At 42.9% G+C, this 24484-nt stretch overlaps 2 protein-coding genes across 5 annotated transcripts; both read left to right on the forward strand.

Annotated features, from left to right (window-relative positions):
- Positions 1–260: 260 nt before the first annotated feature.
- Positions 261–15063, forward strand: fermt1 (FERM domain containing kindlin 1). 3 transcript variants are annotated; one of them, XM_054762182.1, is made up of 17 exons: positions 261–491; positions 981–1126; positions 2529–2683; positions 3037–3134; positions 5481–5616; positions 5694–5831; positions 6364–6547; positions 6623–6725; positions 6798–6905; positions 11988–12119; positions 12298–12347; positions 12523–12647; positions 13404–13510; positions 13729–13953; positions 14031–14155; positions 14231–14372; positions 14655–15063. In XM_054762182.1, the coding sequence occupies exons 3-17, from the start codon at positions 2533–2535 to the stop codon at positions 14826–14828; spliced, it is 1998 nt and encodes a 665-aa protein (XP_054618157.1). In that variant the 5' UTR covers positions 261–491; positions 981–1126; positions 2529–2532; the 3' UTR covers positions 14829–15063. The 3 variants fall into 3 exon arrangements, with proteins under 3 accessions (XP_054618157.1, XP_054618159.1, XP_054618158.1); XM_054762184.1 differs by having other exon boundaries at positions 1018–1126; XM_054762183.1 differs by lacking the exon at positions 261–491 and having other exon boundaries at positions 880–1126.
- Positions 15064–15839: 776 nt separating this feature from the next.
- Positions 15840–22253, forward strand: trmt6 (tRNA methyltransferase 6 non-catalytic subunit). Of its 2 annotated transcripts, XM_054762629.1 has the most exons (13): positions 15840–15910; positions 15992–16138; positions 16398–16528; positions 16649–16758; positions 18030–18121; positions 18195–18278; positions 18362–18486; positions 18609–18779; positions 19373–19518; positions 19594–19679; positions 20048–20150; positions 21602–21688; positions 21793–22253. In XM_054762629.1, exons 2-13 carry the CDS (start codon positions 16032–16034, stop codon positions 21952–21954), a joined length of 1404 nt encoding a protein of 467 aa, XP_054618604.1. In that variant the 5' UTR covers positions 15840–15910; positions 15992–16031; the 3' UTR covers positions 21955–22253. The 2 variants fall into 2 exon arrangements, with proteins under 2 accessions (XP_054618604.1, XP_054618605.1); XM_054762630.1 differs by lacking the exons at positions 15840–15910; positions 15992–16138 and having other exon boundaries at positions 16649–16744.
- The last annotated feature ends 2231 nt before the right edge of the window (positions 22254–24484 follow it).

The raw sequence follows: 24484 nt of genomic DNA on the forward strand, positions 1-24484 counted from the left end.
AAAAGTTTTTTTGGGGGGGGGCGCAAGTATATTATATTCTCGCAGTGCTAGCAGTGCACACTCTATAAAACCCCTGTTTTATAGTAGACTATTAGTGGAGTACTCTATTCCAATCCCACACCGTAAATCTTTGAAGAACAATACTTAAATAACTTGCACGTACAAGTAGTTCAACAACATCCTTATTCCAAAAGGACTCTAAGGCCAGCAGCTCACCTCGTTATCGTAACCATTACAAAGAAAGTTTAATTGAATTGGACGCTACCTCAATTGGTGGCATTAGCTGCCATCACACAATATTAACATGTTTGAACCAGCTTATGGTTTGTTGGGTTTAGTCATATTGTGAGTACCCCTACCTTTTAGTGCCACCGTCACACCCACCGTGGACTTAATAGCACTGACGTAAGGAGAGTGAAACTTTCAATTTGTCATACCTCCGAAGGAATGGCTGTTGTGAGCAAGCGCTAGCTAGCTAGCTGGCGCTAAAGGTAAGCTATAAAACCGAGCCGTGCAGGTTACAACATAGACATAGACGCCGTATGGAGTGGCTTTGTCCACTACTGTGATATGTCAACGTTGCCACCATATTGGATGGGTCAAGGCTGTGCTGTAAATGAATACAAGGCAATGTACTTACTTTGATAAAGCGCCTTTCTACAAAGGAATTTAAGTTAATTCCTCTAGTTTATACATTCACATACGCGTTAATATACTTGGGAAACAGTTAGGCACTAAAAACAATCACATTGTTTCCCAAGTATATTAGTGCGTGTGTGAATGTATAAACGAGAGCAATTAACTTAAATTTCTCTGTAAAAGGGCTCTTTATGAAAGTTCATTTACTTGTATTCAATTAGAGCGCAACCTTGACCCATCCAATATGGCGGCGACATTGACGTACAGCTCAGCGCTCGATGCTGCGTCTATCTATGTCTATGGTTTCCAACACCAAAATGCTTGACATGTATTACTCTTAGCGGGAGACTACACGGTAAATAACATCACTTCCGCAAGTATGCTAGCGTCAGTCACCTGCCGTCTAGGAGGGGCGTGGCTTCCCTCGGACGAGCTCTCCACTTCTCACGAGACCTCCACCGTTGGCAAGTAGCAGCTCTAAATCAAGGTAAGCAGCACTTTTAAAGTCTTAATGTTTGTACTTGGTGTTTTTGCAGTGGTTTAATGAAGGGGAAATACTTTAAACTTGACTAAAAGTGATGTCATTAACTCGTTTGGGGTCTTTATCTGCCCATCAAACTATTCACGCTCAGATACTGTAGACAGTAGCACTATAATGAAATGAAGCTGGACATGCTTACCTGTAAATTCAATGGTTCTGATACATGTACCTTTCTTTTAAGGATTTGGAGGATCAAAAGCTCAAAATTCCTGTCCAGTTATTCTTTAATTGCATGCTTTTTTTCACCAAAAAACCCCCCATAAAGAAGCAGAAGAAATGGTCATTGGCTCATTTGGACATCCCCTGTGGTGATGAGAGAGATGAATCCTTCATTATTGCGATGTCATTTTCAGGCTTCCAAGCTGAAGCAAAAAAAGGGAGATTGGTGCTCCTGTGCAGCAAATTCGTGTCCATGCTCGTCATGCATTCCACACCTCAACCCTCCCTGATCCTCCTCCTCTGTGCTCTCTCTTTACCTGCCTCCCCCACGTCTCTCATACATCACCCAGTCTGTCAATTAACAATAGAAAATGCACCCACAGAGCTGAGTTGCATTGCAGGGCTGCAGAATTAAGGTCAGGGCCACACTAAAAAGTGGGAAAAAATGATCATCATTTGAGCATAAAGTAATAAAACTGAGTCCTGATGATGACAACAATTGCAATTGTGCAGGGATAATGTCATATTGTATGGAAAATGTGACTGTCACAAGTATAACGTCATTCTACAGGAAAAGAGTGCTAATATTGAGAAAATTATTTTACAGTGATAATTTTAATGAGTGAATTGCATTTCATTTAAAAGGCTAGAAAAATGATTAATCAAACAATAAATTATTTAACATTGTTGAAAATTGGGAGGGAAAATCTCATTTTAATCACACACTTATTAATGCAATTATTTTTATATTGTCAGAAAAATGCGACGTTATTCCCATTGTATTCAAATGTTTTCCCGTAAAGTGTTGACTTTTTCGTGTAACAATTTTTTAAAATTCTCTTAATGTATGATCCTAATATTGCTTTTTTTCTGTCCAATGGGCTCATTAGTATGGATGTTGCCACAGGACGTTTCCAGATGTTGGCCAACATTTACCAATAAAAGACCAGACACCACATAGTTCCATGGAATTTCCACATGTTTTTTTGTTTGTACACAAACGGGAGGTTATCTCTGTATGTAATACTTATTTTATTTTTTTTTTTTGGTTTAATTTGATGTTATTATTTTTAGGTTCTTTATTACTATTTTTTAATGTGTTTGAATTGTATTATATATTTTTATTTTTGCATTATTGTATTTTAATTTCAATTTTAAAAGATGTATGTGTATTTTCTGGGCCAAACAGAGCCATGATCACAGCCGCCGAGTACGGGGAAACGTCATGGGAGTTGTCTGTGCACGTGGACCAAAAGGAGGGCGACGAGTCCATGAGGTTTAAACTGCGGGTGAAGGGCGACCTGCACATCGGAGGCCTCATGCTGAAGCTGGTGGAGAAGATCAGTACGTGTTATTTAAATACACTTTTTTTTTTAAACAACAGTATACAGTGCTGTTTGTCAGGAGGCCACGCCCTTGTTTGCCCTGCAAACACACTGGAGTGCCATTGTTTTACCACAATGGCTGGTGTTGCCCTGGGGGGACAAAGTTCAGCAAGGATCTAATCTGATATGTCAACAGGGAGTAGTTAAGACACAGGAGCAGGCATGTTTGAAGACTTAAAGATGGCCTGTAGTCCTACCTCCATACATTAACGAGGTCCAGCACATTCATAGACAGCACTTAACTCAGCTAAAATGTATGTCAGATGTGACACATGCAGTGATTATGCATCCTGAATGTGATTTTGTGTGCAGAGGCTCCTCAAGATTGGTCGGATCACGCCCTGTGGTGGGAGCAGAGGAAATGCTGGCTGCTGAGGACCCACTGGACCTTGGACAAATATGGAATTCAGGTAGCTGCGTTATGATGCTAAATTAACTATTCTTCCCTCCTGAGAGTACCTTGAAATGTAGCTACTGAAACTTCTTTTTATTACCCACAATACTTTCAAATTTGTCAGCTCACGTAAAATGAGCACTCAAGGTCTGAACATTTGTCTCCTGCACAATCAATACAAAACTGGCTCAGCATTGTGTCAGATGGTTAAAATATAACTAAAAAGAGGTAAGGTTTCAGCCTCATGCAGAAAATGGCCTAAGGATCCAAACAATTCTAATAATAACTGAAAAACAGTTATGATCTCATTATTTTAAAGAGTCACACAAAGTACAACAAAGCCAACAAAGGAGAGAGCAGAAACCACAAGTGATGGTGGGCAACAAACCATGAAAAACTTACTGTTATAAAACAAAGAAAAGCAGAGGCCAGGCTGGATGGGAGGGAAACAACTGGGCATACTAAAAGGAGATGCAACAACTATTCTGTGCGTCCTCTGAGCACGGAGAAGAGAACCGGCATCTCCCGGCTGCAAACAATCGCTTTTAAGTAGTCAATCGGGTGCAGGGGCGCCCAAGTGTCCCGCCTCCAGAAGGAGTGAGGGCCTCTGAAAGCAGAAAAACACAAAGAGGCGGAGAAGGCGCAACGTGCAGGACAGGAGGGGCAAAGGTGGAACATAACAAATAACCTACATAAAAGTCTCTGATATTTGTACATTTGTTATGTTAAAATGATGTAAATTGATGTTGAGCCGTAATTATTATATACCCGTATACCGGCATAAATTTCCCAATGATAAGAAAATGCCTTATACCGGTATAAATGACAACGTGTATTTCCTGCGACTGTGCGCCGCAGCGCGCTGTATTTGAGATGGCTGAAGGCAGAGGTTAAGAGAAGACGGGTGGTTTGGTTTTGATAGAGCAGAAGCAGAGCAAGAGACCATAATATGCAAAGTGACGGTGACGGCAAAGGTAGGAAAACGACAAATCCGTTCTGCCACCTCAAGCGCAAACACGTAAAGTTGTCATGAAGCGTGACACAAAGTCAGCAAGCGAGCACCTAACCAGTCAAAAATACAAAACGCTTATGCTCATGGCCTTCCTTACGCCAAGAAAAGTGAACGATGGCATGAACTGGCTGATGCAGCGTCATATTATTTAACCAGAGACATGATGGCTTTGTACTTTAGTGGAGAAGGACTACACTTCGCTGTATTACTGTTTTGCAGTTGCTACTAAAGTGTATACTTGAATTGTGAATACTTTGCACTGATCTAGTTTGGTAGAAGCTAAATGCACTTGCTGTCTTACACAGTTACCAATAAATCAATAAATGTGTTTTGCAATTTGAGACAAGTGTATTTCATGATATGGGTTAAGGTTTGTGACTTTTTATAAAAGACTCCTCTGCATTGAATTATGCACTAGGTCCCCAACTTACAAACACAATTGGTTCCGGACGACCGTTCTTATGTCGAATCGTTCTTATGTAGAGGAAAAGGTAATATTACCAATGATGTAGGTACTACATGTACGTGTATACATATACAGTATATGTGTGTGTATGTAAATATGAGTTTGGATGCAGTAGTAATATTAAACCAGGATAATTAATGAAAAAAAACAATAATAAAAGTGATATAATAATACGTAATGATAAATGTTATTTACCTTTGAAGAGGAGTGGTCGAGCATACGTCGTTGTGGTGGAGTTGGAGGAGGAGTTATTGAAAAAAAGGACAAATGTTCGTCGTGGTTAGACTCTTCTAAAAGAGGTAGTGTTCTGTGGGTGGTGTAGAATTAAGCAGGCCTATTAACTCTTCATAAACTTTAATCACATGCTCTGGTTGTATCATTTATCTTTCCATTTAGCTTTACACTGTATCTCCCCAGCGTCTAACTCTTCCTCTGTTGGTCCCATTAGCAGTGTCACAGTGCCCTCTAATGGTCAAGCATGTACAGTAGCAGTAGAAATACTGATTGAGCGACTACAAGGCAAAATAAAATAAAATATAGACCAGTCGGCTTGTGTTCGTATCCGCAAATGTTCGCTAGTCGGGTGTTCGTAAGTTGGGGACCTAGTGTATTGTCATATTGTGATACACGCCAAGGTCCATCTGTTTTTGAATGTCATTACCAGTGTGAATAACCAGGATTTTCACGAGGAAGCATATTACCTACAGTATCATCAAAAAGTGTCCAGGTTGAAGCCGTATTGGCTTTGATGTTGTAATGAGCTGTTTTAGTCATTTTGACACAATAAAACAGTGAATAGTAGGACACGTGCACTTATTGTAGTCATTGTAACGTTCATAAAACTGCACATGTTGCACAAATCCTGGACTGTGCCTTCCTTGCAGGCTGATGCTGACCTGCGCTACACCCCCCAGCACAAAAGCATGCTGCTGCAACTCCCCAACATGAAAACCATCAAGATGACCATCAGCTTCTCCTGTGTGGTCTTCAAAGCGGTGACGGAGATCTGTCAGATACTCAGTAAGTGTCAGCCCAAGTTGACGGCATGTGATTGATACAGTCAATCAATAAATAAAGTGCTCTTGTCTCCGTGTCAGACATCAGACGGTCAGAGGAACTGTCCCTGCTCAAGCCTCCAGACGATCCCTCTAAAAAGAAGAAGAAGAAAGACAAGAACTCTTCGTTAGAGGACATCTGGGACATTGATTTAGTCAGTGGGGGCGCAGGGGGCTCAGGTAGTGTCACTCTTAACCTGCAGAGGATATCCAGTACAAGAGCTGTAACATTTTAAATGCATCCGAGAGGTGCTATAATAGTGTGCTAGGAGTGTCCATCCATCCATTTGTTTTTGTTTTTGACGCTAGGTGTAGCCTTCCTTTCTATGTTGCTATGTGAAATCAATGCACCCAGGAAGGAAGTTCCCAAAATACTCCAAGTATGACATGTTATCATGAATGTACCTGTTACTACATGATCACAGCATGGATGGAAAACCACTAAATCTTCTTGGAGCTTTTTGGAGGTGTTTTAATAGCGGCCTTTTTAGGTGAAATGGGTGTGTCCCATCACATGCATTCATTAGCTGCCTCTTTTTACCTGTTTTTATATCTTTAGAAGGCACAGAAAAGAGAAAGGTGTGTGTTCATGTCTCACATAAGGATTGTGGATGAAGGGTCGGGGTTAGGAGCATGCATTTAAGTTGACACAATCATCAATCATCTGCCATATTTTATTGCTATCATCATCTTCCTGTCGTCTCAAATGAAGGCCCCATGTACAGTAAGACCATGACGGCCACCTACGACCCCGAGAACGGCATGCCGGTGTCCGCCACCAGCCTCTGGTTCGGAGAGAACCCTCTCGCCGACTCCCAGCCCAACTTGCCTCCCACCGAGCTGGCCAAGCTCTACCAGCCTCTGTCTCTGGTGGACAAAGCCATCAGCAACGCCGGGTAGAGCATCCACATGTTCTTTCCTCTGGCACTGGAGTTGTACGTGAAGCCTCGGCATGTGTTTGTGTTTGACAGCTGGCTGGACTCCTCTCGCTCCCTCATGGAGCAAGACGTTCAGGACAACGACAAGCTGCTGCTGCGCTTTAAGTACAACATCTTCTTTGACCTCAATCCTAAAGTAAGAACGCCCTCAAATGCAAAGGAATACACCTTCTGTCTGGTCTTATTTGGCCTTTGTGGTGTCTTCCAGTACGACGCAGTGAGGATAACGCAGCTGTACGAGCAGGCTCGCTGGTCCATCCTGCTGGAAGAGATTGACTGCACCGAGGAGGAGATGCTGATGTTTGCGTCCCTGCAGGTGAATATGACGCCATCGCTCATGAATCACGCTACTTAGCGAGGTGCGTCCGTTTGTTTTGTCTGTTTTGGGATGACTAATTGTTGTGTCATTAACTAATTCTGAGATGGCGTCACCGTTTATTGAGAACCTACGAGGTTCCCTTAGGGATGAGGAGAAAAAAAAAAAAAAGCATTCCCTGAAGATGTTCTCCCTTTATAAGTGTGATAGATTTTCAGACGAGGTAATACCGAGATATGCCCACACGAGCACCAGGAATAAAATGCAATATGAAATATGAAACATTAGGCCACCTTTAGCAGAGGTAAACGTCACCGCAGTCCTTGTGGGAGTATTCACGTCAACACTGCCATCTAGTGGTCACAACAACATACAACAAGAAGACATACTTCAAAGATTTAAATAAGTTTTTGGTTCAATGTATTTATTTTTTTAAATGTCAAAAGTGTGCAATGTTGAGCGTTGATAGCGCAAACACGTAAAGTTGTCATGAAGCGTGACACAAAGTCAGCAAGCGAGCACCTAACCAGTCAAAAATACAAAACGCTTATGCTCATGGCCTTCCTTACACCAAGAAAAGTGAACGATGGCATGAACTGGCTGATGCAGCGTCATATTATTTAACCAGAGACATGATGGCTTTGTACTTTAGTGGAGAAGGACTACACTTCGCTGTATTACTGTTTTGCAGTTGCTACTAAAGTGTATACTTGAATTGTGAATACTTTGCACTGATCTAGTTTGGTAGAAGCTAAATGCACTTGCTGTCTTACACAGTTACCAATAAATCAATAAATGTGTTTTGCAATTTGAGACAAGTGTATTTCATGATATGGGTTAAGGTTTGTAACTTTTTATAAAAGACTCCTCTGCATTGAATTATGCACTAGGTCCCCAACTTACGAACACAATTGGTTCCGGACGACCGTTCTTATGTCGAATCGTTCTTATGTAGAGGAAAAGGTAATATTACCAATGATGTAGGTACTACATGTACGTGTATACATATACAGTATATGTGTGTGTATGTAAATATGAGTTTGGATGCAGTAGTAATATTAAACCAGGATAATTAATGAAAAAAACAATAATAAAAGTGATATAATAATACGTAATGATAAATGTTATTTACCTTTGAAGAGGAGTGGTCAAGCATATGTCGTTGTGGAGGAGGAGGAGGAGTTATTGAAAAAAAGGACAAATGGTCGTCGTGGTTAGACTCTTCTAAAAGAGGTAGTGTTCTGTGGGTGGTGTAGAATTAAGCAGGCCTATTAACTCTTCATAAACTTTAATCACATGCTCTGTCCGGGTTGTATCATTTATCTTTCCATTTAGCTTTACACTGTATCTCCCCAGTGTCTGACTCTTCCTCTGTTGGTCCTATTAGCAGTGTCACAGTGCCCTCTACTGGTCAAGCATGTACAGTAGCAGTAGAAATACTGATTGAGCAACTACAAGGCAAAATAAAGTCGGCTTGTGTTCGTATCCGCAAATGTTCGCTAGTCGGGTGTTCGTAAGTTGGGGACCTAGTGTATTGTCATATTGTGATACACGCCAAGGTCCATCTGTTTTTGAATGTCATTACCAGTGTGAATAACCAGGATTTTCACAAGGAAGCATATTACCTACAGTATCATCAAAAAGTGTCCAGGTTGAAGCCGTATTGGCAATGTGCAATGTTGAGTGTTGATAAATGAAAAGACTAGCAGGGTATAGTAAGTACAATAAATCAGTGTTAACTTGCACAATACATGCGCACCATTATTCTGTCAGCGGTCCTTCCTCGCTCTATTAGTGGCGACCGTGTTGCTTTTAGCAGTCATCATGTTTTGGGAACTCCTCATAACACTCCATAATAATTATGTACTCATTTTTTGTCAAATACGCTGTCTGTCTGGGATTGCTTCCCTTTTCAGCAGAAGTAGAACAATACGACGTCAAACGCCCCATTACATGTGAACGCGCACAAAGCTGAAAACCGGACTTGACAAAGTAAGTTGATAACCACCGTCGCAAGACCATTTAAGTCTGATTACGGATGTTACGTTTTGTCGAGTTGCATCTTGAGCACAAAGCCTGGTTTTGTTGAGCCACTTTTGCCGTATACCCCCTTCGACTTTGACTTTGACTTCGACTTAGACAGACTTTATTGTTCCACAAGGGAAATTGCTTGGTTACAGTAGCTCAATTGCAGGAGAATAAGACAAACACTTTTAAATAAAATGCAATGCATTATGAATAAGATATAATCAAATAAAAAGAATATAATATATATAAAAAGAATATAAGAAACAAGATTTGCATATTTACAATTGGTGTGTAAAAATGTAGTACGTAGAATTAAATGTACACTTTATCCAAGGGAGGGCAGACAGTACAGCGTAATAATGTGGTGAATGATCTTTTCCAGACAGGTGAGGTATTTTAGAGCTGGATGGCGTGTGGAATGAATGAAGTTCTGTAGCGTTTACTGTGGGAACGGAACTGGAGGAGTCTGTTGGAGAATGAGCTCCGCTGCCTCTCAATTGTCCGATGGAGTGAGTGGGTGGAGTTGTCCGTGAAGGAGAGCAGTTTATCCAGTGTCCTCCTGTCTCTCACTGATACAAACATCTCCAACTGGGTGCCAATAACTTGTTTGGCTTTCCAGATCAGTTTGTCCATCCGGTTTATGTCCTTTTTGCTGGTGCAAACCACAGCAAAGTACAGGGCACTGGCAACCACAGACTGGTAAAAGGTCTCCAGCAGCTTGCTGCCCACATTGAAGCACCTAAGCTTCCTCAAGAAGTAGAGTCTGCTCATGCGCTTCTTGTACACAGCATTGCTGGTGTCCTTCCAGTCCAGTCTGCTGTTCATGTGAACTCGCAAGTACTTGTAGTGGTCCACTACTGCCATCTCCCGGCCCTGAATGATGGGCTCCACTGCAGTCACCTTCCTCCTATACACTAAATATACTAAAGTCTTGGGACACAGCTAATTCATTTACCAGAGGTTGGTCTTGAGTCCTTAGTAGGCTCTGAATCTTCATTTAATGTAATAGTATTATAGGTAATAGTAATATAGTGCCAACTTGGTGGCAACATCTTGGGGGAGGCCCTTCTCTGCTCCAACATGAATGACGTCTGCTCTTACATATACACAAAATCTTTGTAGAAAGCCGTCCTAGAAGAGTGGAAGCTGTTCTAGCTACAAAGGAGGTGAAACCTCCATAGATTTTCCCAGTTCCCTACAAGTCAGTGTGGCCCATAGCTCATTTTTGTATCGGCCCGTGGCTTACTGTAAAAATAAAATAACGTTGAACACTGTGAAGGAGGATTCACGCCTTACACACACACAAAAAATGACAAGAAAACATTGAAATGTTTGTTTTAGTCACCTCGAACACGTTTTTTTTCAGTATTTTGAACTGCTTTGCATATTTTCACCTATGTTGAAATTGGTTTGGCGTGTTTCAATACTCATTTGCAACATGTGAATAAAAGTGACTTTGATTGGTCTATACGCAGCCCAAAGTGGAAAATATTTGACACTCCTGCTGTTCATGTAATGGCCAGGTGTCTTGAAACTTTTGGACAAGTGATGTATAGGTGTCTAGCAATTGAATGTACAGTCTGGAATAATGATAACACAGCCAATGCAGCATAGGCATACATTGGCATACATACTGCAGGCATGCATTTCATCTGCTCGTCTCTCTGAGCCACACAGGCTGGATGACAACAGGGTTCACTCTGCATGTGTCCGTGCGCATCGGTTCTTTGGCAGAATGAACAGAGACAGTGAGCACTCCTCTCATTCAGCCTCTTTGTGGAGGCTGGGCTACTAGTGAGTGGATACAGAGTGCTCAGACTGCTAGCAGCAAATTAGCCTCATGAGAAAGCATATGCTAACATAAATGAAGGCACGGAAGCGATGGTTTCTAAGGCAAACGCAACAGCCCCAGTGTGGGAATATTTTGGTTTTAAACAGAATGAACAAGGTGAGCGCATGAACACCAACGAACCAATATGTTGCATTTGTTCGAAAGTAGTGATGAGGAAGAAGGGGAACACGACCAACTCGTATGCACACCTGAAACACAACCATCCTTTTCAGTTTTCCGAATTTGGAAAAAAAACTACCACTGGAGGTGCAGCAAACCCTTTGTCCCGATAGCCAATGCTTACTGAGGCAAAGTAAATATAAACAAAATAGCGCAAAATGGTGCACGCTCCCAGACGGTGTCGCTCGCTACACTGCAAAAGAAATGCAACCCTTCAATACGGTCATATGGCATACATTTTATGCCATAAAATTTATGGAAAAATTGTCTCAAAAAATGTTGTCTATGATATCATTTATCGACGATAATTTGTAGCACAATTATCGACCAGCAAAATTTGTTATCCTATCCTAACAAGCCAAATAGTAATAATAAGTAAGTTCTCTTTAATGTGTTTTTTTCCTGTTATACAATTGAAGCTGAAATTGAGCAGCAAGACATGTGATATTAGAAAGACAAATGACAGTTAAAGTCATTTATCAGCATCAGGGTGTTCATCTCAGATGTGGATAGCAGTCTGTGAGGACCTTCACGCTTCCATAAGACTTAGCGTCTAGCATCCCGCCGTAACAGCAGTTGCTAATAAAACCTTTTACCTGCAGAGCCACCACAACCTGCATCCTCAGCACTGTGAAACTGATGACACGTATAAGAATCAAACCGTCGCAACCACATACGCTAACATGCTCGCTCCAAGTCTCATTGTTCTGGAAGCGTGGGTCGTTTAGAAAGATGCTGAATGCGGCGTACGGTATGTTTGTCTCTGACAATATTATTCACATCGGCATGCAGGATATCCATGTGAGGACATGTCAGGGCTTGAGGAAAATCCCGGGAATAATAAAAGGAGGGAATGCAGGTAGTGGAATACAGTGCAACCTCCAAGAATGAATGCATTCTGGAACGCTGGTTAATAGAGTATTTTTACCATAGAAAGGAAAGGAAATAGGAATCAATACCATCATAACACTTGAATGAACTGCACAGGCTCTGTTTGAAGTCACATTTGAGCATTTGAATTGTGTTTTTCTTCATCTTTCCAGTATCACATCTGTAAACTGACCATGTCCAGCGAACCGCGGGACCACTCCAATGAGCCAGAAATAGATGAAGTAGAAGCCGCCCTTTCCAACCTGGAAGTGACACTTGAAGGCGGACACACAGACAGAGTTCTGGTAAATATATTTCATCACCCTACTGGTTTATTTTCTTCATCGCAGCTCTTACAGTAGAAAAAAAAACAGCTGTTTTTGCGCAAGAGGCAATTGGTGCCCCCCCACTGATTGCATGTCTCAACATGGCCGTGTTTCAAGAGGATATAGGATAATTGACAGTTGTTTGTTCCGCCTCCAGGAAGACATTACAGATGTTCCAGAACTGGCGGATTCCTTGCGGCTTTTTAGGTAAACCCACCTGGATGAAATATGCTGTGCCTATGGTTGTTAGTCTCCACAACTGATAGACATCCTATAAAAACAGCTTTTGCTTCACCAGATTTGATTGCTAATGCCTGAAGGTAATTTTTGGTGCATTAAGCAGCCACTATGAGTCATTCCATGTTGCTTTCTCTTAACTCAGACCAAAAAGATTGACACTCCGGCCTTATAAAGAGTACTGGTTTGTATTCAAGGACACCACCATCTCCTACTACAAGAACAAGGAGGCAGCCAGCGGAGAACCCATAGAGCAGTTTCACCTACGAGGTGAGAGTACATGTGACACAGTCCATTAGTTAGCTGTGGAGGACTACAATGTATCTGTGGGGGAGGGGTAGATGGAGGTCATTGTCTAATTTGTAGGGGTGTCATGAGACGGGACGATATGCGAGATTGGGTCTACGGGATGAGATTTTAACTTTAGTTTTAGGAAAAGTACAATGAAAAAATAAAAAAATATGACAATATATAGCATATATCTACTCATTTAATTTCTACTGCGTTACACTCTGTGTGTATGCTAGCGGCCCCTCCTCCACCCAGACAAAGAGACTGTGTGACTGACAAAAGGGCTCACTCCGTTCATGCCGTTGTTCTATGGAACAAACGTGCCACGGTGCTGAAAGCAATGCACAGAGTGAATCCTCTTCCTGACTGTTTGGAGGCCAGAGACAGACGCGCATGCGTATGGCAATATATTGATGATCCGCTTCATTTTCATTTATTGTGTGATTCATTCATTTATTTATTTATTATTGGCACGGGCCTCGTGCCCACGAGGCACTTTTTTTCTGAATGAGAAATCGTTTTAATCTCGCAAGATCTTGTGAAGTGATCTCTTAAGAAGCACAGTTATGATACCATGTATTCATAGACACTCCAGATATGTGTTTTGGTGGCGGTCCAAATGAACAAGTAAATGAACGTATAGGAAACGCTGGTTATTGTGAATGTGTGTGCATGTATGCACATGCACATATAAAAGTGATGAATCACCATATTACCCTGGTGTGCGTCTGACAGGCTGCGAGATCGTCCCTGACGTCAACGTCACGGACAAGAAGTTTGGCATCAAGCTGCTCCTCCCAGTGGCCGACGGCATGAACGAGGTGTACATCCGATGCGACAATGTAAGGCTAACTCCTTTGCCACTTGCAGCTAGCCATTAGGTCGTACATCAGAAACACATCCCGTATTGCCTCCGCTCTCCAATAATCTCCAGCTGTGTTGTCCACTTGCATACATTTTTTATTCCTCCTTACTATGACTGTCATGTGTGTTACGGTACACGATAAGTGATTTCAGGAAGAATTGGAACTTACGGTAGTTATTTATGAATTTGTGGCAGGAGACGCAGTACGCCAAGTGGAAAGCGGCGTGCATCCTGGCCTCCAAGGGCAAGACGATGGCCTACAGCTCGTACAAGTCGGAGGTGAGGAACATCCAGTCCTTCTTGCAAATGAAGAGCCTGGCGCCCCCTCCTGGCCAGGCGGCCCCCGACCTGGACACCATGGAGATGAACGCCGAATGCTTTGTCTCGCCGCGCTACGCCAAGAAGCACAAGACCAAGCAGGTGGGCGAAAGCGAAGCTGGCGTTGGTGTCGCATCGCTGTTGTCATGGTTACAAATGTGTGTGCTTGTTGTGTCAAGCTAACAGCACGTATCCTGGAGGCCCATCAGAACATAGCGCGGCTGTCCCTCATGGAGGCCAAGATGCGTTTCATCCAGGCCTGGCAGTCGCTGCCAGAGTTTGGCATCAACTACTACATTGTCAGGTTGGTGGCGACACCACCAGCTAAGCTGAACATGACATCACTTTAGGATGTCCTCTTTGTGTACATGTGTGCCAGGTTCAAAGGGAGCAAGAAGGATGAGATTCTCGGCATCTCGTACAACCGCCTGATCCGTCTTGACATGTCCACCGGCCTGCCCGTCACCACGTGGAGGTTCGCCAACATGAAGCAGTGGAACGTGAACTGGGAGATAAGACAAGTGAGTGATGACGAGGCCTGTCTGCCGTCACGTAAGCAGCAAGGGACGTCCTTACGTTATCACTTTCAGCATCGAGGGCAGGGCTGTCCAAAGTGTGGCCTATGCTGCTCCTTGTTGGTGGCCCTCGGCATATTGTAAAAATGGTATTCATTCATTATGAATGAGCTATATTATTAGATATTAAACTCATTTGTTTTGTCACCTACAACACAAAGCTAAGATGTGGATTTTTTGTTCAAGTTTGGACACCCCTGATCGACGGTCTACTGTATGTGATTGCAGGTGACCATAGAATTTGACCAGAACGTTACGATAGCGTTCTGCTGTCTGAGCTGCGACTGCAAGGTGGTGCACGAGTTCATCGGCGGCTACATCTTCCTCTCAACGCGATCTAAAGACCAGAACGAGACGCTTGACGAAGAACTGTTCCACAAGCTAACTGGAGGCCAAGAATAAGAAAGACAAGCCGATGTTCTGTGGGGGTCGTGGAAGACCGTGGTGTATAACATAGAAGTATCTCTGTATTAAACGCAGTAAATCACTGCCAGCGATAAAGTCAAAATGTTTTACAGTCTCAGCAGAACAGCAGTGCCTTGAATTGTTTTGTCATTATTTATCTAATTGTAAACATTTTTCAAGCATTCTAATCTGCACTCAATGCAATGTTATGTAAATACAATCGCAGTCTGTAACTGTGTACAAAAAGATTGTTGTAAGAATAAATCTTTTTTTAAATGTCTTCGTTAACACTCTGTGATTCCTAGTTGTCCTTAATTGCATTCATAGGGTTGTACATACTTGAAGATAGCCTATGCATTTGATGGTTGTGTTGTGTACATTTTGCTGTTTTAATTTAGGTTTATTTTAGAAGAAATACATGTGCAGTACAGGCCAAAAGTCTGGACACACCTTCTCATTCAATGCCTTTTCTTGATTTTCATGACTAGATTCTCACTAAAGGCATCAAAACTATGAATGAACACGTGGGGAAAAAGTGTGAAATAACTTGAAATATGTCTTATATTTTAAATTCCTCAAAGTAGCTTTTTTGAAAACCCTTGGTGTTCTGTCAATGAGCTTCATAAAGTAGTCACCTGAAATGGCTTTCACGTCACAGGTGTGCCTTGTCAGGGTTACTTTGTGGAATTTCTTGCCTTGTTAATGAGGGTGCGACCATCGGGTTGTGTTGCGTGTGTCCAAACTTTTGGCCTGTACTGCATGTAGTAGTGAAAAACAAAATCTGATACAGATACAATACATTTTTAACATTTGTATTCAATGAAATAGCAGTTACGTTCACCAACTGCTTTGTTTTAGCGCTCCTTTTCTTGAAACGACGTCCAAGTCCATCGATTATTCTGGAATCGACATTTTTCAACCCAAACCATCGCATTCGTCTGCTATTGGGGGGAAGGCTCTGTGTTGTCACATTGAACCAATCACAGCCGGCAATACTGAAACGCGGAAGTAGCACCAGTCTGCTTTCGACCGGTCGCCCTGAGAAGCAAAGTGAAGAAGGAAGTGAAAGTTGAAAACACGTGGGCACCCTCATTTACCCGTCTGTGCTGCTACGTTTATAAACTGCTGAAACTGTCTTTATTCACCTGTTTTCATCATAGACCTCCCATCCGTCCATTTAGCCGTCTAGTTTGCCTCATTATGGCGGACAAGCAGGACGACGATGCCATGTATACGATTAACGAGGGCGACTACGTTGTGCTGAAGCGAGGAGACGTCTTCAAAGCTGTGCAAATACAGTCCAGGAAGTAAGTCCAAAGTTGTGCACTCTGTGCCGTTTTTGTCAGGTGGAAAAGACAACACCATCGTTAGTTTTGCCGTGTAAGATCAAACTAATTGAGTACAGTAGGGGGTTAATGCCATTGTTGTTTTTGTGAGTGTCATCCAATTTAGATAAGCTACAATAACATTTCTGTCCCCCAGTGGGGGCATGACAGAAAATAATGGACAATCACTGTCCTTCTCGAAGTCATAACAACAATAAATTGATCAGTCTTGTGAATACAGGAAGGTGGTGTTTGAGAAGCAGTGGTTTTTCCTGGACAACGCCGTGGGGCATCTGTACAGCACCACTTTTGAAATCTTACCCGGAGGAAACCTTCAGCCTCAAAAACAAAAGGACGCTCTAAGTTCTACTGGTGTGTTTCCCGCACGTTGGATCTGAGGGGGAAAACTGTTTTTGGGGTTGGGGGGGGGGGGGGGGTTGGTGTTTTCGGACGCATCTATGAAAGCGGTGCTTTTCTTCCTTTCACTTTCAGATGCGAAGGAGGCGGGCACAGACAACAGGAACATCGTAGATGATGGCAAATCCCAAAAGCTGACGAGGGATGACATCGAGACCTTCAAGGAGCAAGGTCTGAAGGGTCAGGTACAGATGGGTCTGTTGACATTCACCACACCCACTGTGAGAGGCCTCCTTACCAGTAGGTGGCAGTAGCCTGGATTTAAAATTGAAACTAGGAATGTCGATGTAAGGATGGGTGTGATTCATAAGGTCATGTGTTGGCTTGCAGCAAATGATAGTTGAATGGATGACATTAATTGGCGGCCACCAGCAGAGGGAGCCGGTACTTCACACCCGAGCTGCTATAGTTGGAGAAACATGACATAAGAAAGGCAAAACTTCATGTCATTCTCAAGCAGAAATATAGACTGCATTGGGAATTTTGACATTCACTCGTTAGAATTATTGCTAATTCACTTGTAATATTAAAACAGTTTTCTGAAAAAAAAAATAAGATTTTTGTAACATTGTCATTTTTTTACCTGTAAATTATGATTTTGTTCTCCTAATTAAAATTTTATTTTTTTCTTGACATTTCCATTTGGTTTTTTTTTGTGGGTTTTTTTTGCAATGTGGCCGACTATTTAATTCATACACGGTCGTCCCTTGCTATATCGTGGTTTGAATATCGCTCATTCACTATATCGTGTTTTTAAAAAAATAATGAATGAATAAATGATGGCTGTTTGGTGTTTCCAAAAATATTGAAAGGCAAGTTATATGCAGTATTGTGGTCAGTAGGCATCAGTAATGTATTTCATGACCTTTCACACTGCATGGAGACTGGCTACTGAGCCAACAGAGCCCAGCCCATATGCCATGGCTGAGGCAGACACATTCTCTGGGGAAGTGACAAGTTTTTGGCATCTTTGTCCTTCTTCCCAACTCCATTTGGAACACTTTCTTAAGGGTAGAATAAGTAAATCGGAGAGGCTAACTAGTTAGCTTTCTATGCTAGCTACCGAGTTATGTCTGTTATGTCACTGGCCCTGCAGTGATCCCATAGCCTGCACAAAGTGATATAAACAAAGAATAATAGGAGTGTCAAAGTGGCTATAGGGGTGTTATTTCATGCTGAGAGGGCTCTAATAATGTTAAAAGCCTTATTTAGAAAGTCATCAACAGGTTTTCTATGCTCTAACTACAAAAATATTCCGTTTATTAATATTGAATACTATTTGGTGAATGTTCACTTATCACGGTCGTGTCTGGAGCCAAGCAACCGCCATAAATGAGGGGCGACTGTACAGTCATTGATTGCCCATTGATGAAACACATTTTAGCCTGTTGTTGTGATATTTTATTTAGTGTTATTATTTGACTGAATCATGTCTGGTGTGTGTTTTGCCCCACAGGAAATCATTCAGCAGCTTATAGAGAACAGCTCCACCTTCAGGGATAAGACGGAATACGCTCAGGACAAGTACATCAAGAAGAAGAAAAAGAAGTAATGCCCACACTTGTAAAATAATGATAATAATGATGCAGTGTGATATTTACTGGCTTGGTATTTGCTGCAGATATGAAAGCACCGTGACCATCCTAAAGCCGACGTGCCGCATCCTGGCTCTCATGTACCACGGACGGGAGCCGGGGAAGATCTGGTGACTTGAGGATGTTGTGAGGAGATTTGCTTGACCCACAAAGATGTGACACGTGTTGTGTGTTGCGTGTGTGTGCGATGCAGTCACCTGCGATACGACATGCTGGCCCAGATGCTCACCCTGGCCAACATCCACGCCGGCAGCAAAGTGTTGGTGTTTGAAACGTGCGCCGGCCTCGTGCTGGGAGCCGTCATGGAAAGGATGGGAGGTGAGTGCAGTGTTCATCCGGTAGACGCAGGCTATTTATTTTAGATCATGCAGAATGCATTTTGTCTTTACAACCTTTGTAGTATTGCGACATTTCATGATCTCTTCCCTCCTCCCATCCAGGCTACGGCTCAGTGATCCAGATGTACCCAGGGGGTGGGCCAGTCAGGGCGGGAGTGGAGAGCTTCGGCTTCCCCGCTCATTTCCACGACACGCTGCATGACTTCCCCATCTGCCACGTCAACGCTTTGCTGGCAGGCACACTGGACACCAGCGCCAAGGACCCCAACACTGGTAAACTGTGGAGGGTGGGGGGAGTACCATGAAACTAAAACACATGAAAAAAATGCAGCTTTTTTCTTAGCTATACTACATCTGCACAATTTAATGAGGTCCAATACGAGCAAGTGATGTTTTTCATCTTTTCATTCATTAACTCATCGTGTTGTTCCACTCTGGTCCTTGAGGTGGGGGTAATACACATTACTAACTCATGCAAGATTTTTTTCTATTTTGTCTCACCGTGGGACCTTGTGGTCGCTGCCCCTAGTGCCCTCCCCAAATGCAAGCCAAGGATTAAAGCCAAAGTCATTGATTTGCACCTTTACCAGATTTAGCATGGTGAGAAGGTGCAGTGGCAATTTTCCTGCCAACCACGGTCAAAGACTGTTCAGTAAAATGAAAACAGTGTAGCTTAGAACCCTCACACCTACAGACACAAACATTAACATTTTGCCTCTAACATTATTTATTATTTAAAAAAAAAACAAGTTACGCACTTTGGACACCCCCGGTGTACGCCATATTTTGTTAGTAGTGGTAAGTGTCATTTTTCCTGATTTTCAATAAAGCAGTATAAATGTCTTCCCCCCGCTGCGCCACCACAGATGCAACACAACCTGATGTGGCAGCGGAGGAGATGGCGCCACAGCCCACCACACAGCGGAGGGACAGTCTGGAGGACCCGAGCATGGACACGAACGTGAGCAGCGAATGCGGTGACCAAGAGCGGGAGAGAGGCAAAGACACCAAGGTTTCCCGATAAGGAGGACGACATTCCCAAATGTTTTTGCAACGAGTGCACGTCATGCATGGTGTTTGCTTCCAGGCTGAGCTGAAGCGGGCGAAGCAGGAGGAGAAGCGCAAGCGATTGGCAGCGGCGGCGGCCCGGCTGGAGGGCCGGAACGCAGACGGGTGTGTGTGTGTGTTGCTTTTAAAAACACCGTTGGCTCGGTCTGGTGAGCCGCGCTTAATGAAAATGGATCTGCAGAAATGAAGAATTGATTGATGATGAATTGGTTGGCCGTCCTGCCGGGTGGACAAAGCGACGGACATCAATTTGAACGTGCGCTGCTCTAAAGGCTCCTTATGATTGACGCAGCGTTGTGAGGGTGTTAGCTTATTGATTTGACCACATCATAGCTTTATCTTCATGGCCCTTCTAAATCAAATGCTTCTCATGGCTCGTAAACACCTGAGGCCAAATGACAACATACGTGCGTATGTGTTGGCGTGTATTTCATCCTGGACGAGTTTGCCATGCTCATCTGTTTTACGTGCAGGTTGGTCATCGCCTCTCGCTTCCACCCGTGTCCCGTCCTGATGAGCCTGCTCCGCTTCTTGGCTCCCTCGAGGCCCTTTGTGGTCTACTCCCAATACAAAGAGGTGAGCTCAGCATGAGTGTTTTACAACGACCGCCCGTCTCCCCGCCGAATGAGGGTCGTTATTTAAGGTGGGTCTCATTACCGCCGCCATTACCCCCCCCCCCCCCCAACCCCCACCCCGCCCAGTGGGAAATGACCTTCCAACGAAAACATGTTTTCTCACAATAAAGGCTTTATTCCATGAGGAAAGTAAATGCTAGCAATTCTCCTACCAAGTCTGTATTGCAGTGGAATACAGTGTGAACCCTGAGGCTCAGAGCTAAACGTTTTTACATTCAACTACACAAGCCTGTAACAAAAGAAAGATAGTCTAGTCTAATTTAGGTTTTCATGTTTTCCCACATACAGTATTAAAGCACTAAGCTTTCCTGCCTGCGGAACCTCACTCTATCCACTGTCGCCCCATTTGCATTTAAACTGTGTACAATATCCTCGGATACGTTTTAACTCCAGCCAGGGGAACCTCATTCCATCCATTTTCCCTCGGTCTGTGTTTAAGCTGTGTACACCATAGTTAAGAGTTATGGACTACAGATGACTACAGGACTACAGATGAACTGCCGTGCTAACTTTGCCAGCTTCGGGGCCTCGCTCTATTCCTTTCCACCAGCGAGATACACGATAGTAATATTTGTAAGTTATAAAGATACAAATGTACTGTATCTTTGTGCTAACTTTGCCACCCTGGGGAACCTCACTCCATTTTTTCTACCTAAGTCTCCAATAAAGACTGTAGGAATAGTTACAAGTCATGGCGATACAGATGTATTGATGTGCTAACTTTGCTAGCTGTGGGAACATCACTCTATTTCAGGGGTCACCAACGTTTTTCCTTGTGAGAGCTACTTTTAGAAAATGAAAATGTCCACAAGCTACTCATTTTTGTAGAAATGATTTTCATAGCTTATTTCAACCCAAACAGATCAAATATGCTTGTTTTACCAGAACATTCACAAAACACTCACATTTTATGTTTCACAATACTTTTCTTTCTAGTGTTCTCACATTATTAACTGAAAGCCTGAATGAAAAGCAGGCTTGCGGGCACCTCATGTGGTCGTGGGGGCTACCTGGTGCCCACGGGCACTGTGTTGGTGACCCCTGCTCTGTTTAGTTTGCCTCAGTCTGTGATGTTCCTCCAAGTTCCGGAGCGACAGCTGTATTGATGCGCTATCTTTGCCAGCTTGGGGGACCTCATCCTGTTTAGTCCACCTAAGACTGTGACATAGCAGTAAGCGCTGTAGGAATGTTTACAAGTTATAATGATACAAATGCGTGAATTTTGCCAGCCTGGAGAACCTCACTCCATCCTCCACCACCCTCTGCTGGTTGCTGCCAAGTACAGAAGTGGAATGCGTGGATTCCACTGACATGACAAGTTGGCATAGGACTCGTGTCCAGATGGCTGTTCCTGCATGTTGCCTTTTCATAACAATTGTGATGTTTCTGCAGCCGCTGGTGGACTGCTTCACCAAGCTGAAGGAGCAAGGCGGAACCGTCAACCTCCGACTCACCGACACCTGGCTGAGGCACTATCAGGTGGCTTTGGAGCATTGGTGTGATCTACCAAGTTCCCCACCAAGTGGACTTAAGACATACTTTGACCCCTCTTCCTTCTCCTTGTCTCCACCCCCACCCCCTAGGTGCTGCCCAACAGGACACACCCCGTGCTGCTGATGAGCGGTGGCGGTGGCTACCTCCTCTCGGGGACCACAGTGGCCACGGAGCAGTCTCCTCCTGCCACGAGCGCCCCCGACCCCTCGCAGGAGCCGGCGCCAAAAAGACTGAAAACCACGGAGAGTTGAGAACGAAAAAGACCCGACTTGTCATCGGGGCACATCAGCGATCGCCTCGGTGGAGCTGCCTGGTGGACACGTCCAAAGCAGCGCAGGCAAGCACACTGTCTGTTTGAATTCATCACGAAGCGGGTCAGCCACAAACCCGTTCAGCCTCAGTTTGGAACGTTACGTAAGAAAAAGCTTAAGACACATGCATCAGCTTAGGTTTTTTTAGGGTAGAATTTGATATCATTTGTATTTCTGTGATGCATATGTTGTTACGTCTTGACTGAAACCTCCTAGAATTAAAAAGATTCTTCACCTGATTTTGGTTCCACAGTAATGTTTTTATGGAGCATAAATCTTAAAATGTGGCGCCGTGCATAAACCCACATCACGTCCTCACTTTAGTTGGCTTAGTTCATTCAGGATTACTATGTTACACTTTGCCTATGTACAAATTAAGCATACATTTAAATGTACTGTATATACTCCCATGATTTTTACTTCCAGGTACACATACTTCACATTTGATCTTGTTTACACACACATCACTAAAGCTAGTCTAGGATGAACTCACTACAGTTTGTCACTTGGAATGTCAGGGGAGTTGGGTCGATAGAAAAAAGACAAAAACCGTTTAATCATTTGAGGAACACCCAAGCAGACATTGTCTTATTACAAGAGACTCACATGTCCAAGTCAGCTGTCCATACACTTCACTCACCACAGTTCCCACACACATATTTAGCAAGTTACAACTTCAAACAGAGAGGGGTAGCTATTTTAATGAACAGGAGGGTGAATTTGACACTCCACAACACTATTCCAGACACAGAAGGGAGATATATAATAATGAACATATCTGTTGATAATGTACATTTCTGCATTGCCAACATATATGGTCCGAATGTTGACGACCCCTCCTTCTTTCATGCCTTCTTTTCTTCTCTCTCTGCACATTTGGATACAAGTATGATCTTGGGAGGGGACCTCAACTTAGTATTTAACCCAGAAGTGGACAGGTCTAGCCCAGCTGGGAGACATCGTGAGTCTCAATCAACATCGATACTGAAGAAATACATGAATGATTTTGGTCTTTGTGATGCTTGGCACTCTTATCACCCTACTCACAGGGAATATACTTATTTCTCACCAGTGCACCACACCTACTCTCGTATTGACTACTTTTTGACAAGCAACTCAGTCATATCTGACATTTCAATGCTGGAGATTAAATGCATCATTACTACAAGACTCAGACTTCCTAAAATACTTTGAAAGAGAGTGGACAATGTTTTTAGACTTCAGTGACCAACCCGGTGTCTCGGCTAGTATTCTGTGGGAGGCAGCAAAAGCAGTAATGCGCGGAAAAACCATTTCATATTCATCATATACAGTAAGAAAAAGAGAGATCACTAGAATCAGAGTTGGAGAAAAAAATCCAACTCCTCGAAGCAGCTCATGCTGACTCACAAGATGAGCATATCCTAAGTAACCTAAGGAAACTGAAACTAGACTTAAAAGAAATTACTGACAAGAAAATTCAGTTCCAACTGCTGAGACTACGTTTGGAAAAGTTTGAGGATGGCAATAAACACGGAAAATACTTAGCTAACCAACTAAAAGTCAATAAAGAAAAAAGCTCTATCTCCTCCATTAGAAACTCAGGAGGTCATATCACTCACCTCCCGGAAGAAATTAATTCCGTCTTTAGGAGCTTTTATAAAAATCTATATACACCTCAGATTAAACCATCTCTCCCAGATATCAAAACATTTCTCAACAACATAGAATTACCAAAATTAAATGACGAACAGGTGACCAACTTAGATGTTCCCATTTCATTAATGGAACTCCATAACGCTCTACACCGGTTACCGAATAACAAAGCACCAGGACCTGACGGTTTCCCTGCCGAGTTTTATAAAACATTCTGGTCATTACTATCTCCAATATTTCTTAGAATGGTTTTGGAAATTAAAGACAGTTCATGCTTGCCTCCAAACATGAACTCAGCTACAATCAGTCTCCTGCTGAAACCGGATAAGGACCCAACACTACCTTCCAGTTATCGTCCAATTTCACTGATTAATGCAGATCTTAAAATAATATGCAAAGCGTTAGCTATAAGGCTGGAAAAAGTTACCCCTCATATAATACACCCTGATCAATCAGGATTTATCAAGGGGAGAAACTCAACTAGCAACGTACGCCGTCTAATCAATCTGATTGATTACTCTATCATCCATGATTTAGAAACCACAATTGTCTCATTAGATGCTGAAAAAGCATTTGACAGAGTAAACTGGAAATTTCTCTTTGCAACACTACAAAAATTTGGCTTTGGAGATTCATTTAGAACATGGATTAAAATACTATACAACACCCCGAAGGCCTCTGGTCGGACCAACAATCACATCTCTCCAGAATTTACTTTACAAAGAGGTACTAGGCAAGGGTGTCCACTCTCTCCCTCACTATTTGCTATCTTTATCGAACCTCTTGCAGCTGCAATTGGACAACATATAAATATTAAAGGGATCCACACCACAAA

The sequence above is a fragment of the Dunckerocampus dactyliophorus genome, chromosome 19, assembly GCF_027744805.1.
Source record: "Dunckerocampus dactyliophorus isolate RoL2022-P2 chromosome 19, RoL_Ddac_1.1, whole genome shotgun sequence".
Lineage (NCBI taxonomy): Eukaryota > Metazoa > Chordata > Actinopteri > Syngnathiformes > Syngnathidae > Dunckerocampus > Dunckerocampus dactyliophorus.

Bases quoted from the DNA above. Each gene is read 5' to 3' on its own strand.
- trmt6 (XM_054762629.1), top strand. From the start codon at position 16,032: ATGGCGGACAAGCAGGACGACGATGCCATGTATACGATTAACGAGGGC. The intron at 16,759-18,029 runs GTACAGATGGGT...TTTGCCCCACAG, and splicing joins AGCAAGGTCTGAAGGGTCAG to GAAATCATTCAGCAGCTTAT. The intron at 21,689-21,792 runs GTGGCTTTGGAG...CCCACCCCCTAG, and splicing joins CCTGGCTGAGGCACTATCAG to GTGCTGCCCAACAGGACACA.
- fermt1 (XM_054762182.1), top strand. From the start codon at position 2,533: ATGATCACAGCCGCCGAGTACGGGGAAACGTCATGGGAGTTGTCTGTG. The intron at 6,906-11,987 runs GTGAATATGACG...TCATCTTTCCAG, and splicing joins TGATGTTTGCGTCCCTGCAG to TATCACATCTGTAAACTGAC. The intron at 12,120-12,297 runs GTAAATATATTT...TTCCGCCTCCAG, and splicing joins GACACACAGACAGAGTTCTG to GAAGACATTACAGATGTTCC.